Raw genomic sequence first — 17956 nt, forward strand, 5'->3', positions numbered from 1 at the left:
TTGTAAAAAGATTGAGTAACACAAACCTGAACAGGCTTTTTTTTTTTACGTGTGCAGTTATGTATTATTTAAGATATCAATCTTTGCTACGGACCTGTCATTTTTCTGAAAGGCCTGAATTGAAAACATCTTTGCATTGTGTCTGAGAGGGAGGAAATAGCTCTTTTTTCTAGTTACATCAGTTAGACATGAGAAGCAGTGAATGGCACACTCCATTCACTCAGACTCCAGCCTACTCCACAGGAGACATCATTAATAAACAGAAAGAAAACACCAATTTCCCACTAAAAATAAGCTTAAAGGTGAAGCTAATATTTCTGCTTTGTGAATGAGCTTAGTATTACCTCTTTGATGTAACTAAGGTAATATTCAGGTTGTAAGTACAGCTCATACAATGCACCTACAATTTTTATTTAAAATAATGACTCTCATAACCCATAAATCAAGGGCCGATTATGAGCAATTCAGTGACAACATTGAAATATCTTTCTCAATTCTGTTCTCAGCCATACTTGTGTGCAGAACAATCAAGGTTTTCTTTCAAAAATCTCTTTAAATATTTTTTAAAGAATAATCAGACAAAATTTTTCCATTTTACAAGAGGGTTCTCTAAAATGCCAAATACTGTGATCATGGCCCCTAAAAAAATTATTTCCTGATCTTAGCTCAAACAGGACTAAGCATATTCCAGCTAGGCTGACTCTTTTGAGATTTCAATAAAAATGAAAAAATGCAGATAACCCAACAACACACAGCTTATAACTTTGTGGCCCTGCCATTCCCTCTGCCTGTTTCTTTGCCATCCAGTGTTATCCTTGTGAAAACCAAGATATTACAGGCAAAGAACACAACTCTTTTATTTGCTCTTGACTTATAGCACATGATAATATTTTTTTTTTCCACATATGGCATAAAACAACTGAATGATGTTGTTTTTTTATAAATTAGTCAACATCTTTTAAGCCCTCCAGCTCTTGCCTCTTTTCACTTTTCCTATTTTCATTAATTATTTGAAACTTCACAGACTTAATTAGATGAGGGTTTTGATTAAATGCAGTCCCACTGTGTTACATTTTACTGTGTTGCAGTGGTTCTTCTGACCTGTTTGGCGATAGCCTTGCTGTCCAGTTTGTTGTAGACTTTCCTGACTTTGGCCACAGTGAGAGTAGAAACAGACAGCGCATACAGGCTGAAGGACACCTTCTCCTCTGGTACCAACACCACTGGACAGGCGGGAGCTACCTCTGTCTTTGAGTCTTTACCTGAAGTAGACAGACACAATGGTGCAATGATAAAATGAAATTAGACAAAAAGGTAGAATGACAGAATGTAAGGAGAGAAAATGTTGCAATGAAAGAAAAGAACAAAGAGTGCATTTCTTCAACAGTGCTGTATGAAGCTTCGCTGAATTACACCTTGAGACATTTATATTGAGTCCACAATGGCATAATATAGTGTCCCTGTTGTTCTTTAATATCGCATTAAAAATACTATGAAAGAGCACAGCCCACATGTGGAACTTCACATACAGACTGCTGCACTATCCCAGTGGCTCTGCTTATCCCTTCTTGCCTCTACCTCTAAAATGAACACAGAGGAGGGAGGACTATGTCCCCTAATTATGCTTCTGTGCCCAAAGATGTGTAAGAGTGATGCCCTGAAACGGCAGAGTGAATACGTGTAAAGACCGAGCACTCACATGGCAGGTAGACGGCCTGTAAGCTGCCCACATATGTGGGTCCCAGCTCATAGATGGCGGCGACACTGGTAGCAGGCAGGACCTCCTCCAGGAAGTGGCAGGGTCCCAGACGCCACACTAAGCTGGAGAGTTGGCGCTGGGCAGGGGGTGTACCGATATATCCGTAAACGGTGCTCACTACGGGAGGGTTGGTGGAGCTGGAGCCGCCGGGTGCACTGTGAATGTAGTGGAGCTGGAGGAGAGGAAAGACAGATTTCTATGAGAACATCACGTTCAGAAGAGTGCACACGACGACCGAGCTGAAGCTACCAGTATATAATCAGTTTGGGTACAATCAATCAATCAGTCAATAAGTCTTTATTTGTAGGACACCAATTCATAATCGAAGTTACATTTAAACTGTTTAAGTTATGGGGGGGAAGGAAATGTCCTTTAACATGCGGAAACCCTGAGCAGAACCAGACTCATGTTGAACAGCCTTTTGCCCAAGCTGTGTTGGGATTTAAGCGAATAACTATGCTACAAAAGTAAGTTTTTATTTATAATTAAGATATGAAGCCAACTGTTAATGAGATCATACACTTAATATTTTTATGCTTCAGGCTTTAAATTCTTCTACCACTGCAGGAAGACATTTTCCCACTTTTATTTCACTATAAGCTTCTTCTTTGGCCAGTTCACTTTGTTCACATTATTCTTGCTCATGTCATAAGTGCCACAGTGAGAAGTCAATGTAGTGACGGGTAGAGTCAAACTACAAGGGAAATCTGTTAAGTGCATTTTTTTTTCTTATCAAAATATCAATATTTGACATCTGTGATTTCTGAACGGTCTCATAAATCAGGATGGCAATCGACTGCTGCATAGATATTTTGCCCCAGGAAAAGTGTAAGGCCAGCTGTTATTAACTTTAATGAAGCTGACGTTGCTCTTTTTTCTGAAGGGGAAGCTACTATTTCATTTTGCATTGGGTGCAAACATCTTTAGAAATATTTCAAACCTCTGCCAATAAACACAGGGGACAAAAAACAAAAGAAAACCGCAACCACTCTCTGACATGCACACAGACACATGAGACACACATGACCATTTTGTTGTTTCCTGTTTGACGGCCTCAGCAGGAAATGAAGTTGTTGTTATCAGCGCTACAGAGAGGAAGCTGAGATTTGTGGTCTGTGGAGTTGTGTCCTCGCTCTGCTCTGTAATCTCAGGGGGGAATCTAAAAGTCACCAAACCACAGGCCACACTGCAGTGTGCTGACTGCTGGGCTGTAACGCTGCATTTAAAGGTCTGGTTTAGAAATGTAAGTTTTTTTTGTATTCATTAGGGTTGTCAAGATTCATCACATTAATAGTTATTAACTATGAACCACAATTAGAGCACAATTTTTTAAAATTAATTAATTGCAAGCTTTTTTTCCATTTTAAACAAACATAGTTAGGCCAATGCAGTATGTAGAATAAGTCCACTACTGCTCCTGGGTGTTTCATTTTAGTTTAAAACACTCACAGAAAGCTCAGTGGCCAAGCAAAACAGTGTATTTTAGAATGCGATAAAAAGGGTGCAATTAATCGTGATTAACTAAAAAGATCCTGAAATTAATCATGATTAAAATTTGTGATCTTTGACAACCCAAGTATTTACCTAAATCGTGGTTGATGTTTTGTGATTGGATCGGGTGGTATTCTATTTTAATTCTCAAACCTTTTCCAAATTTTCCTGTGGTATACGATATTTCCATCTTATTCATTCAATCCTTTAACAAAATGCTCTGAGTCTTAAAAAATAATGTTGTATTTATCTATATAAATGACAAAGGAGGTCTACCAAATACAGTTAACTGATTCTATCCTGATTTTGCAAAGAATAAAGGAAGCTTACTTTTGTTTTTATCTAGGAACAATACTGGAAAGTTGAGACACTGCCCCTGCCAGTGTGTATTCACAGCATAACAAACTGCTGAAGAAGACATTTTACCTGACACCCTGTGCATGTGTTGTATTATTCAGTCTGAACTTTACCTTGACTGTGTTGATGAGCTGTCCGTCGATGTATAGTGTGGCCATGCTGTTCTTCAGCATGCCTTTGCTCATGACCAGCACCAGGTGGTGCCATTGGCCCTCAGCAATCAGCTCACCACAGCGGAAGCGAGCGCAGCAGGGCAGGATCTCATAGAAGGATGCTTCTTCACTCGACTCGTCCGCTGCTTAAAAGGTGGAGAGACAGAGCAAAGCAGGGGGCGATATCGGTGAGTCTGAGGATTTGGGTGGAGGTGAAAACAGAAACTCAGAAGTGAGTTTGAATCTAAAGGAATACTGACTGAAATACTTTGAGGGCAAAGTGTTAAAGGTATGCAGGGTTCCACATTAAACACCCTTTCTAATTATGGCAATAAAATCTGAACATTCATGCAAACACAACTTTGATTCTGTATCCAAGACCTTACCAAAACATATTCATACCTGATTCAACTCCAAATAATGCAAAACAAACACCATAAATGAAACAGTTTATTACTGCTGGACTCACAGTGGGTCTGCAGCAGCTCCTCCTTGGTGGACACAGTAAGTGAGCGGTCTTTGGCGGACAGAACCACTGACAGACAGACGTAGTGCTGCTCTGAAGACGTGGCCCGCCGGACAATGGTCAGCAGTCGCACCGGGTGAGACTGAGGAAGTGAGCTGAAACGCTCCACACAGAACCAGGTAGAGTAGCTGAGGCCTGACGGAGGTGGAAACAAACGCTCCCCTGGAAATGAGAGAAGAGGGGAAAATCAACTTTAATATTTTAAGAGAGCTCATGTTTATATTATTGTGTTGTGAAAGCAAAGCCAGCCTGGTCTGTCATCAGGGTGATATTTATACAATGAATAAATAAAAAGCTTGGGTTTATAGAAACAACAAAAATTCATCATCATTGGACCCTTAGCACATATTACAAAGAGATCATTAAGGGGAATTGCAGCAGTTTTAAACTGGCTGCCATATTATGGCCCGTTCAGAGTGCCGCATAATTTCAACTGTGCTTGATCTTATCAGAGGAAAACATCTTCAAGGGGTGAAATACTTTTTATTAACCAAAATCAGCCATTAATCATTGTAGCCCTGTTAGGGCTGCAGGGAGGAAAGTGTGAGATTTTTTGTATATTGTGTAATTGCACAAAAAGTGATAATCTATCAAAATCAGTGTTGTTTCTAATCATTGAAATATCACAGACTGATAATCCCTGCACTCATCTAATAAAAAACAATTACTTTTGTGTAAAAAAATGTAAAAAATGTGGTATTATGTAAATAAACTGACATTTAGAGGGTTAAATTTATAAAAATGAACTAACATTTGCTATACATGATAAGGACTAGGATTAATGACCAGAAAAAGTTTTTTTTTTCATGTGTAATATTTTTAACTATATCCAGTGACCTAATAGGGCCTTAAGGGGTAAAGAATAATTTTTAAAGGAGGGGCTGAGGGTTAAACTGGCTTTTGTTAAAGCACAGACTCCTTAGACCAGGTATTTTTCTTTGAGGATTGGAGGAGTAGCTGTTCTACCCATGCTTCTTTTTAGCGAACAATCTGCTGGCTCAACTTAAGCATTTTTTATTAGATTCCTGAAGAGGATTTGGTTTGTTGTACAGGTAGTCTCCCTGTTGCACAAATTACTTGTGTTTTCCTGTTTTTAATCTGTGGACATGGCCTTGGATTAGGATGGGAGGGGTCAATGGTAGGGATAAAGAAGAGCATGTGAGAGGAAAACTGCAGGACAACGAGGTGATATGAACAGAGCATAAATAAAAAATGACCATAATAAAAGTGAAAAACATCAAACCCTGCTTCATTGAACAATGTGAAAATAAGCAAAACAGTTCCTTTTTCTTCATAAAGTTGCCCCCAGGATCAGTGCATATACTGCACCATAGTTTTAACCGTTCAGAGCGCTCTCTCTCTCTCTCTTCCTTTCATTTGTTTACTAAGTGTCACTGAATGTCACTGCTGCGTAGACAGGATGTTTACTCTTGCTTTCTTGCTGTAGGCACCTTTATTACAGCTAAAATAGAGCTGAAATTGTCCATACTCTTTGGCCATCGCAGTCTGCTGATAGTTACAAGGCAAAAATAAAGTGTGTAATGCAAACTGCATTCATGCCTTTCAGCTGAAATGTATTTGCCACTCTCTTCTCCTTCTGTTTTAATGTTATCTGCCATTCTCAGTTAGGGGGAAATTCATCAGTGGAGCTGCAGGTCTTCTTATCTAACCTGTGCAAATGAGTTTTGTCCTTCCATATATTATTTTCTGGCTAAGTGGTGTATTTTTCAAAAGTTTGTCATCAATACATTCAACAGTAAATCTCTGACAATTAACAACTACAGAAAGCTAACATATACAGAAGAAAAACAAAGATGCAAAGACAAAAAAAATCAATCTTGAGGGTAAAGAGGTAAAAATAGTGGAGCCACATCAAAAACATGATGTTCAACTAAGCTGTGGAAACATAAAAGCAAAAATATGTTCACAAACTAACACCTTATGCTCACTCACTTTGGACCAGGACATCACTCAACAGGTTATTAAAACAGAATTAGAATTTGGCCAGAATACAGTAATTCACTGACTGCTGGAACACAACCATCTGTGCCAGCCACGCGAGTGAGGATTGATTTTAGTGTGAGCTCTTACTGGAGGAAAGAATGCAAGCTCAGAGGTACCATTATATTACTCATTATGTGTAGACTGGACTAGGGACTCTTGAGCTTGTGATTATAGAAATGCTCTTATTTAGCAGAAAAAGCTTCAAAAGTAGACTTTGGCAAGAACAAAGACACTAAGAGGAAAAGGGAGTCCATATTTCCCTTGGAGGTATTCAGTGTACCTGAGTGGAATGAAGATATTTTGATGAATGAGCTGCAGGGTGATGTCATCCACAGATATGGGTCAGATAGGAGTAAGATTGGAGAAAAGGAAAGGAAGGAGGGGATGAGACAAATTAGGCAAGGAAGGAGAGAAGGTTCAGAGACAATGAGAAAGTGATGGAGGACTAAGGGTGGGGAATGAGATGAGCAATGAGAAGTGGAGAGGAAAGAAAAATGTGAGTGACAGGAAGAAATGAGAGAGGAAAAAAAGAGCAGGTCTATAAATAGAGTTGGGTGACAAGAGGAAGGGGGGAGAGCAGGAGTGAACGAGTGCAGAGGGAGTGGATGAATAGGTAAACAGATGGAGAAAGGAAAGTAATGTACAAGTGGATGAAGAGGAAAGATTGATTAAGAGAGGAGAGGAGAGGAGAGGAGAGGAGAGGAGAGCTTTGAATAATGAAATTTTGAAAATAATGAGAGAAGAAAAGGAGATGGAAATGAGATAAGGAAAAGAAAGGAAAGGAAAAGGAAAAGGAAAAAAGGAAAGGAAAGGAGACAAAGAGAAAAAAGAAGCAAAGGAGACTGAGGTAGATAAGAAAAGGGAAGATAATAAAAGGAAAGGAAATTAAAGGAAAGGAAATGAAAGACAAAGAAAGGAAAGATAAGAAAAGGAAAGGAGAGATGGACGGTAGGAGATTACATGAGGGGAAATAAAGGGAGAGAGGGGAAGGAGAAAGAGGAGAAATTTCAGGGAAAAGAAGAAAGAGGAGAGGCAAGCAGCTGAGAAGGAGAAGGAAATGGATTGGAGGAAAGGAGAGGATGTCTGAATAAATGAAGAGAGGCCAGGGTAAAGAAAGCGTGCAGAGGGGAGGAGGAAAAGAGGGATAGAGAGAGAAATTGGAAGATTAGAAGAAAAGGTTAGGGGGGTAAAAAGAGGAGAGTAGAGGAAAGGAAAGGAAGGAGTGAGAGAGGAGAAAAGATAGAAGAACAAAGCAGAGGAGTGAGAAGATGAGAGGAAAGAAGAGGAGCAAGAGGAAAGAAAAAGAGAGAGAGAAAATAGAAGCTGGAGAGGAGCACCAAAGAGGAGTGAGAGAAGGGGAAAGAGCTAGAATAGGGGAGAGGAGGGGATAGGTGAGGACGAAAAGTAAGGGAGGGGAGGACAGGAGATAAGAAGAGAGGAAAAGGAGAAACGAAGAGAGACGAAGAGAGAAGAGGAAGAGTCTGGCTGTGCTTCATAAATTATAAATGAAGCTCAGACTACAAAATCAACCATAACGTCATGCATTCATTTTATTTCTGCCCCCAGGTCGTTGGTTGGTTTAGATTTGAGGTTCTGTAGTTCTTTAAGGCATAAAAATGATGGAAACATCAGAAAATAAAATCTCTTCATGGGGGAGACAAAAAAATCCTCAGAGGTTTAAAAACACATGAAAAAAGAAAGTGAGATCAAGATGACAAACAGGAGCGTGGATGAACTGGGGAAAACAAAAGAGGATATAAAGAAAGATATAGTGTGTTGGGATTGTGTGTGTGCACATTTATGTGTCACTTAAAGTTTTCTTTTTTATTTCTGGAACAAAGATAGATAATACCACAGAGTTTAGGAATCAACAAAGAGCCTGCTAAACAACACAAGTGAAACAAACACTGGCAGATTTTTGGTGGTCTTATCCCACCTTCATATTGAAATACTTTGAATGGTTGTTTTTTCTTCCATTCTGAAAATGAAGCGCTAATTTGCATGTGATGACAACACGTATGTATGTGTTTCCCTTGATTGAAAAAAAAGACGATGTGCGAATTGTTACAAAGATGGGAAGAAAAGCATTCACATTTGGAAGTCAGTCAGCCAGTAAGTTATAGTATCTTTAAGAATATTCATCCCTAATGGAAATCATTTATTCTATTTCAGTTTGTTTTTTTTTATTTTTAAGTAGTTTGACAAAATGAATGAGCATTAGTCAGCTCAAGAATGAACTTTCTTTGGTTTAAACTTTTCATCCAGGTTTCTGTTTTTCCTTTGGGTTGAACCATTCTGCTTTAAAGCATTAAAAATATTCTAATTCATGTGTATTTTTGATAGCATTGTCACTTTTTTAAACACCCAGGGGGCCTCAGCTCTTCTTAGATATCAGTAGGGGAGCTCAGTGGAAAAAGGCTGGGAACCACTGACTTACAGGACAGTAATTACAAAAAAGGAGCTTAAAATAACCGAGACATTCTATTTATTTTAGTCCGTCTCTACAGGACATTGACTTCTGATGAATACGGATGAGAAGCTGGCCAAAGTGTAAACTACGATAAGAGCGGTCAGTTTGAATTTGAGATTTGATTCAATAAAATGACTAATTGGAATATAGTTTATCTTCAAAGACAGCGTCTTCCTTCTTGGTTTATTTGTTAGGGATAGACACAATACACACAGACAAATAAGAACAGCCATCCCATGCAAATATCCCAGTATTTTATCGAATTTGAAACACATGTCCCTAGAAGGGCATTTCATTGTATCTTGAGTTTGTCCTTTGAGAGAATTAAAAAAGGGTATACTGAATATGCAAGCAAAACCGATATCTTTGCCAAATTAAACAGTTGTTTTTCACCAATAAAGACTCAAGAGTACAAAAAACAAACAAACAGATATATTAATTTGATAAAGTGTCCAATCAAAGTTATGGTCTGCTAGCTTGATGGCTTAATGTCACTGGCTTATGTGTTTTAGTCCGTCTACTACACTTCAAGCAGTCAATACTTCTAAATACACCTTTAATCTCTCTTTATCTGAAATAAGTAAAGTAACTTAATTTATAAGTAAACAAATAAATAAACATATAAGTAAGTTAGTAACGTCATGAAGTAAAATGAGCTGAGCAAAATTAAGCTGTATTTACCTGCACCCATACCACTCAGCACTGCTCCATCGCTGACCCCTGAGGCGTTTGTGTTGTTGGTGGGGGCGTTGTGGGGCGCCAGACTGGGCAGAAACAGACACCTGCACAGGACAACAAAAAGAAGGAATAATAAATGTTATCCAGGGAAACAGCTGTAACAGACGAGATATTCACTTCAGGTTTTCAGTCAATCTCCATCCCTATGATCAGGAAAACATCTCCTGTAGTCACTCAGGGGCTTTTGATTATGTAAATCTTCACTACTTAATTTTCAAGGATTAATCTTGTATGAAAACAGGATAGAGGTGGGATGAAATTAGAGATTTAGGCAGGTTTCCAAAACAGAATCTACTGGTGCCTGTTTGTAGTTCTGTGCACTAGCTCAGGTTAGCATGGAAACTAATAAGAAAGTATGCTTATCTGGAGGGTGACTGCATTTGGATTTTCAATTTAAAGGGGCTCCGATTTCTCCAGCAAGCCTCTTTCTGACATGAAAGTCTCGCATTTTGTTTCCCAAACATTTAATGTATGCCTGTACATCCTGCCATCCAGTTTGTCAAAAACTCCTGCAGCAAAGACTGACAATCGCTCCAAAAAAGTCGAGATTTTCAGTGTGAGATGACACTTTGTTGGCTGTTGTTGCCCCCTAAGTGGGGATATTATTCTCTCCCCTCAAATCACCCTGAACCAGCGTTTAAGACAGTAATGCTCTGGGTAGCAAGGAGGGGACAAGGGGATTATAACCTAATTATTTATAAAATGTCAGAGGCTATTAAAGTAGAAACCTGATATCCCTGGACAGAACAATACTGGTGCTGAAATCTCAGTTGTTTCATCCTATCAAACTTAAGAATTTAATGCCTTGCTGTTTCATGTATAGGAAGTATGAACAGCAAGGCATTAACTACAGTAATATTAGTTCGAGGGATTACAAACAGATGGCACTGGAAAAAGAGCTACACAGCTGCACAAAAACGGTCTTTACATTACACAGAAAGACAATTTAAACCTTCTTCCCTCTGGGAGATTACTCTCAGAAAAGACTGCATCATATACACCTGTGCTGCCTTGCAGTCTTAATTTTACAGCATTTCTTCCTTTAGCTCTCTGATAGCACATTCTTTAGAGTTCATCGACTGACCCTTCAATTGACCTGACTTTTTTCTCTCCCTTTGTTTATCCACCTGGACAGGAGGGTCAGGGTTAGTGAGCAGACAGTGGCCCTGATCTGGCAGGGATTCAATGACTAATTCAAGGACACCGCTCAAGGGCAGACACCATTTAATAGACAGTTTGTGTAACTAACAAGAAGACAGCCGTGCTGCCTCAGAATACATGCATGCCGTCTCTTTTTTTTCCTTATTAGTCATGCCCCTGTTAGGTTAAAAAACATGTCAGGGATTTCACCAGCCTTCTATGCTCATTTTCATTTCCCAGTAAGAGAGAGAAGATGCAGGTATTTGGACCCTTAAAAAAAAAAAGAAGAAAGCAGAGTTTTTCCACCCCCATCTGCCCATACTGATGGCATCATGCTAGCCCCTTCTGAGATGCCTGGCAGTGTGGGTGTGTTTTAGAGTGTGTTAGCATGTTGTGCATGACAGAGAGTGAGTGTGTGCATTTGTGTGGGATTCCTAATAGCAGCAGCGGCATCAATATTTCATGGTGACAGATGGGAGAGGAAGGAGGGGTACTGTGTGTGAGACTGTGTCTAAGTGTGTGTGTCTCCACTGTTTATGCTGAACAGAAAGTGGGGCAGCGCCTCACTTCCTCTGCTGCTGCTGCTTCTCCATGTTTTCAGGAGAAACTCCATGTTCTATTCTGAGGTGGCTGCTTCACAAGTTGAACAGGCTCAGATGGGGAAAAGAAAAAAAAGCAGGAAATCTGGGGACTATAGACCAACCTATGATGACAGGGTGAAAGAGGGAGGCTTTAACCCTTTTACTCCTAGCGCGTCGTCGGCGACACGCTGTTGAAGCACACTTTACATGACCATAATTGCATGGCTGTTTGTGCTATTGGAAAAATTCAAACAGTTTCTGAAAGCTAAGAAACTGTGCTTTACAGCCAGCATGTGGTTATTTCTTTAATTTCCCCTTTTCCCACTAAGATTCGAGCATAAAGTTTCCCCGTTTTTTGTGTTTCTTCATTTTAAACTGTTAAAACACTTAATATGCAATAATAAGTAAACAAATGCCATATATTAAAAGTTCTAAGTATTGTGGAAAAATGGGCAAAAGCACGTACTCACAGGACATTTTCTGGGCCCTTTTATGGTTAAAATAATGAAAGAGCCCAGAATCTCAGATTTAAACAGTAAAAAAAAACACTTTTTAAACATGCAGGACATTGTACACAACTTTCAAATATTAAATATTAAAGGCTCAGGACTTAAAGGGTTAAAGCATTGCGCAAGTTAAAGGAACTAGTGTTTGATCTGAAATATGTGAAGAATGATGCCTTATTAAGCCTCAGGTCTGTGTTTGATATATGAAACTATTTAATAAGAGATGGCCAGTAAAGCTTAAAGTATTTGAGATGTGGACATAAGCACTTTGAAAGAATTCTAAATCTTACCTTTAAGATGGCTTAAATGGCATATACTGTGTTTTTTTTTAATGCCATTAATGTAACTACCAAAATTTTGAGTTAAAAATCAACACTGAAAACAACAACACAAACAGATTGGGAAAGAAATTATGTCTCCATGTTAAGAGCGAACCTAGCAGGAAAAAAAAAGGGGAACAAAGAGAGACATTACTGTGTTTAAGAGCACAATGGGAGTAGAAACAATCCAAAATGAGAAAGAGCAATCGAAGTCAGTGTGGGGAATCCCTGCATGAAACAACAAGATGATGAATTCAACATTGTCAAGTTGTGCGACAATACATTAGTTTTACAATTAGACTAGTAAATAATTCTAAACTATAATGAAAACTGTGATAACAACTCAGCATCCTTGATAGGTTGCACTGTATAGCTTTCAAGCTAGAGGATTTTGACCTTCATTGATGTATAGTCAAAGGCTAATGATGCAACATTGTGATAAGTCAAAGCAGGTAAGTAAACTAGAGCCTTGAGTCTCTGCTGTTGAGTTGGGACCCATAAATGTGTTGCAAAGTAATTTCACTGGGTTGTGGATGTGTGCCGAGAAAATAAATGTGTTAAAAAGTCTATGATGTACTTTATTTTGAAAGATGTGTCTCTATGTCTTTTGTTTTTCCCATCATATCTTTTTATCCATCTAAGGTTCCTACTGTCCCATTTTTCATAAAACTTTTGGTTGTGATCCAAAAATTCATGAAATTTAGGTCTGATTTTTCATTAAGAGGGTGGGTCCTGATGCTACACCAGTTGAGAACCACTGTGCCAGAGCACTCATTTCCAAACTGTGGGTCTGGAGCCACAGGTGGGTCACAGGAGAATTGTTTTTGGTCCCCAAATGAGTATTCAGTTTCTTTTCCACAAGATTTTAATGGGATACTGTCTGCAGGGCACATTATAGCCAAAATAGGGAGCTACAGCCAACAGCACTCACCATCTCAACCAAGACAAAACACAATAAGACTCCACCAGCCTCTGGATGGCAAAAGAGCTAAAGTCACAGTCATGGATGCATTGTCTCAGACAACAATTGATAATTACCAGGGTTGAGCTTGCAATGATGATGGCTTTTAGTTTAATTCATTAGTTTATTTGACAGAGGCCATGCAAAACAAAACTGTCAAGCCAGAGTTAGCTATAAAGATAATTTTCATCTGTGGTCCCTGGGAAGGAGATGTAAAAGAATATACAATACAAATGATAAAAACAAACATACTAGCATTTAAAACAATACATACTCAACAACAGTCCAGAAACTAAAAACAACACATTTAAAATTACATTCCATTAGCTCTAAGATTGATGCATTCAGAGAATTATTCAATGATCACGATTGTTTTTCCTTGAGCCATGATTTCAGTTTACTTTTAAAAACACTGAGGCTTGTACAGTCTCTGATATGGGTAGGAATTGAGTTCCACTTTTCTGCTGCTCCGACTGAGAATGCTGACTGTCCAAACGCAGTTTTCCTAAGTTTAGCTGAACAGTCTCCTCTTGCTGATGCCCTGTTCTCCCTAAGATTGTTCCTGCAGAGTAACACACATTGTTTAAGGTGGTGGGGCCTGATCATGAATTAATTTATACATCAGACACATATCTGCATAACAAAGAAAAGTGTCAGAGGTCATTAAGTAATATTTTTTAATGATGTTACAGTAGTGGTAGTTCCTTGTTTTTTTTAATCCAGAGTTTTCAACAATTGTTTGTAGAGAGTGTATAATGGTTTTAGAGTGGTTGCTCCAGCCTGAGACCAGCTCGTGACAGAGTAAGATAAATGAGAAAAAATCACTGAGTGCATGAATAGCTTAGCAGCGGCCAAAGGTAACTGATGCCTGACATCTCTGAACTTCATAAGGCTGGCTCTTACATTTCTGCAGACGTTTTTTTTACAAAAATTTAGATTGGAGTCAGTTGTTATGCCCAGAAACTTGAAATGTTCAACAATCTGTATTACCTCTCTGTTTACAGTCATATCAGGTTGAGATGTGTTATTTCTCCTGACAGAAAAATACATTCCTACAGTTTTGCTCACTTTAAGCGCTAGACAGCTGTGAGTTAGCCAATCTGAGACTTTGTTTAATGCTGCAGAGAGTTTGGATGTGGCTTGTTCTCTTGTTTTAGCTTGGGTGTAGATAACTGTGTCATCTGCATACATTTGAATCTGTACCTCTGGACAGATCAGGGGCAGATCATTAATGTACAAACTAAATAAAATTGGCCCTAGGATTGATCCTTGCAGCACTTTAACATTACAACCAATAAAAGATGAGCATGTATCATTAATTCTTGTACACTGTTTTCTTGAGCATAAGTATGACTCCATCCATGTCAGTGCTTTACCAGAAAAATTAAACTTTGACAATTTAGACAACAAGACATTATGATTTACAGTATCAAAATCTGTTTTGAAATCAAGGAAAACAGCAGCAACAACACCTCCACTATCAAGACTGGTCACAGATGACCCTCTCTGTGACTTTGGAGATTACCGGGAGAATACTTATGGGCCTATAGTTTGCTACATTGGTTTTATCACCTGCCTTAGAGATGGGAGTTACAACTGCTGACTTCCAAGTGCTGGGAAAATTGCACTGTTTTACTGACAAATTTACAAAATGACTAATAGGAGCACAAAGGTTACTTTTGTACTTCTTCACAAATGCAGGATCACAATCAAAAACATCTTTAGCCTTGGAGGTTTATAAAGCTTTATAAAGCTAGTTGGACAGGAAGAAGTTGATTTAAATATGTTGCTTTTAGCTGTAGGAAATATTTTTACACTTTTTTGACTTGAGTTACCCAAACAATACGATTGTTATCATTAGGTTTATCTATAATGACACAGATCTCTATTCTCTACCAAATCTAACACATCACTACAGTTTGAGTTGAATGATGCTCCTCGAGCTCCAGCATTCTGTCCAATTCAATTAGTACATCCAGTCCGCTGCACACTGACACGTCCTCTGACAAATCTGGCACAGTATTGATGATGCAGTGTGACATCAGAGGTGGATCTCAACAAAGAATTCTTATCAGAAGAAAGACATAAAAGTTGAAGTTGCACTGAGAAGAACTGTAGATTTTTCTTGCCTTCTCTTTAAAGAGGGAAAGTATCTTGTAAAAAAGTTTATTCAAATTTTGGATAAGTTCCTTTGCTGTCTAAGTCAGCAAACAATTGGCTGAAATCAGACACATAATCCTAATTAAATTGGTGCTATGAAGTAATTTAATGCTGCTCAGGTAATCAGAGAACATAACCGCTGGCATTTTGCCACTGAACTGACAGAAAATGTCAACAATGACCTTTAACATGCATCCTTATTAATATTAATGAAGAATGTAGATGATCAAAGTCTTAAGTCTTTACAAACTTGTTAACAGTGTCAGTGTCATGTATGTATGGGCGAATTGCCAAGGTCAAATCCCACACCTCCTCATTCCCACTGACCCTGACATTCAGTGTGTCGCTAACATACAACACAAAGCTCACAGCAGCAGAGCCTGTCAGCAGCAGCAGCACCCACAATGCACTGCAAAGGGTGTGTTTGACATAAAAGGCGGAAAATAAGCCAATTTGTATGCGCCGCTCCACAACTGGAGGCGAGTAACAGCCTCTTGCTGAGACAGAGACAGGTGCTGCTGAGAGGTGAAAAAAAACCACACACAACCTGTTTAATTGCATGGAAAAATAACATTTTGCACCCCGAGGTATGTGTCAGGGGTGACAAAAATTGATCTGCAAAGAAAATGATTTAGAGAAAAGTCTTTTGCAGGAGACCAGCATCATCTGTTTCTGCAAGGACAAACTACTGAAGAAAGGTCCAGACTTCATGAGGGCTTTAGAGTGAGTTGGAAACTCTGTTTCTTCCATTTTTCAGACATTTGTATGCGTTAGTAAATTCATTATTTCCTACATTATAAACTGGCTAACTTTATTAAAAATTGGAGGTAATAAACAGAAAGACTTGTAATTTAACACAGTAGTTCTTTCCGAGCTTTGGCTGTTTTTATACTTTTTTGGCTCATTGTTTCAGTTTGATAAAACAGTCACTCTCTGTTTAAGTCTTAGTGCCTCTAAAAGGTATTTGTTCATAGAAAGAAAGCGATTTTTTCCCAAAAGCAAGCTCTTACAAAAGGTCAATGGTAATGTCTATATCAATGTAGCCAGTAGTAAAAAAAAAAAAAAAAAAAAAAAAAAATATAACAGCTAAAAACAAGCTGTTTTAGTGGAGACAAATTGAAAGCCTGAAAGGCAAATGAAAAAGCCCCTCATGATCCATTTTCATGTTCTGATCCAATTCCTTTCCCCTTGGATTTGTATTACTCATCATTTTGTAAAATGCATCCTGAGTTTCTGGCAGCTGAATTATTAGTTTTTGGTCATTCTTTTAGAGTTGGTTAGTTGTAAATAAAAGATATTAGATGGATTACAAAACTTACAAGCATGCTATAATAACCCTTGCACATTACAGCCCTACAACTTAACATGCTGCTGGAGAAAGGCCAAATACATTAGCCAAACAGTGCTGTCCATTGCTCTGTTGACATTTTATATCTGCATATTAATATGAAAATAGCCTCATTCCTTATGTAAAAAAAGGGGGGCAAAAATAGACACGATAACTCAAATTTCAAATGTGCATGCTAACTAACCCGAAACCCTCCAGCGATGTGTCAAACTCCACAAATGCAGGTGTGACGGCAGATCCGTGCAGGCGTATATCATGAGGTGTTGTCATGGACACCAGGCACTTGACTCGGGTAAGGGGGACAGTGCTGCCCTCGGCGGAGCGAACCAGGCTGCGGCTGATGCGATACTGGCCGTTATCCTCAGCTGGAGTGGTGAAGACGCTGTCTGGGCCGAAGCCCTCCATGGACATGGTCATGCTGTCTGTGAAATAAGGAAGGAAAGATTCTGTTCATGAAGTGTAAATGGGTGCTTAGATTTAAATTTGATAAGGTCTCAATGTTCCTGGGTACAAAAAACTGGGATCGCTCAAGATTATTTCAGCTGGCAGCCATGAAAGTGGCTGTAATAACTGCAATATAATCCTTTTTTTGTTTTGCTGTTGAAAGGCCTGAATTGTGTCCTTAATGCCTGACATCAACACAGAAAAGATCTCAACAGAGATAGAAGAATTTATAAAGTGGGGATCCTTATCTTAAAAAGGATAATAGATTTAGAAAAAATAGTGATTTTATCTTGCAGAATACAAATTTTGATTAACAAATTTGTTTAAACCATGAAAACACTTAAAAAAACAGGAATCTAAGTAAACAATGTCCTAAAGTTTCTGCAAGTTAAAATAACTAATGTCTTGACAGGCGGGAAGTACTTGTCTTTTACTTCTGGTGTCAAAATGGAGGATTGATAGCAACAATGCTGAGTTTTTCATCGCAGAAACGTAGTAAACAGTCACATTTATCATGGATTTAGCAATGTGGAGTTGTAGTTTTAAAACTCTGAAGAAACACGGCACTTTGTGACTAGATTAAAAATGTTCTAGAAGGGATATAAATTTCAAGAGCTGTCTGTAGATCAGTAAAAAGGTAAGCTTCCAATAAAACCTACCTCCCTAGATCCATCTTATGGTTCCTGAGATATTGTAAACAACACATATTTTACTGCTGGGGATCACCAGAAATCCAGTGGGGTTCGAAGGAGACACACTTTGAATGGACGTTTTATTTTTGAGGATTATAATGCAGCAATTCAGAGCCATTTCACAGCTGATTGCTGATAGGTTTCAGTCAATTGGACTCCAAATATGTCATATTTATATCAAAACTCAGAAATTTGTAATTATGAATCCAACCAACCACATATACCAGCATGCAGACTAGTTTCTTTCGACCCAAACATTTCCTTAAGCTCATGTGGTAAAATTACCTATTACTGAACAGCAGTTGAA

The 17956-nt window shown here is 38.6% G+C and overlaps 1 protein-coding gene across 6 annotated transcripts in view; it reads right to left on the reverse strand.

Moving 5' to 3' along the window:
• Positions 1–17956, reverse strand: part of wdfy3 (WD repeat and FYVE domain containing 3) — a 146462-nt gene that overhangs the window by 44413 nt on the left and 84093 nt on the right. For 5 of the 6 annotated variants that reach the window (XM_041787217.1, XM_041787219.1, XM_041787216.1 and 2 more), the window contains 6 exons: positions 16698–16935; positions 9441–9541; positions 4229–4447; positions 3721–3905; positions 1700–1931; positions 1102–1262 (listed from right to left, as the gene is read on the reverse strand). In XM_041787217.1, the coding sequence (XP_041643151.1) occupies positions 1102–1262; positions 1700–1931; positions 3721–3905; positions 4229–4447; positions 9441–9541; positions 16698–16935 (1136 nt within the window). The remainder of the gene's footprint in view (positions 1–1101; positions 1263–1699; positions 1932–3720; positions 3906–4228; positions 4448–9440; positions 9542–16697; positions 16936–17956) is intronic. The other variant, XM_041787215.1, reaches the window with a different exon arrangement.

This window comes from Cheilinus undulatus, linkage group 5, assembly GCF_018320785.1.
Source record: "Cheilinus undulatus linkage group 5, ASM1832078v1, whole genome shotgun sequence".
Taxonomy (NCBI): Eukaryota; Metazoa; Chordata; class Actinopteri; order Labriformes; family Labridae; genus Cheilinus; species Cheilinus undulatus.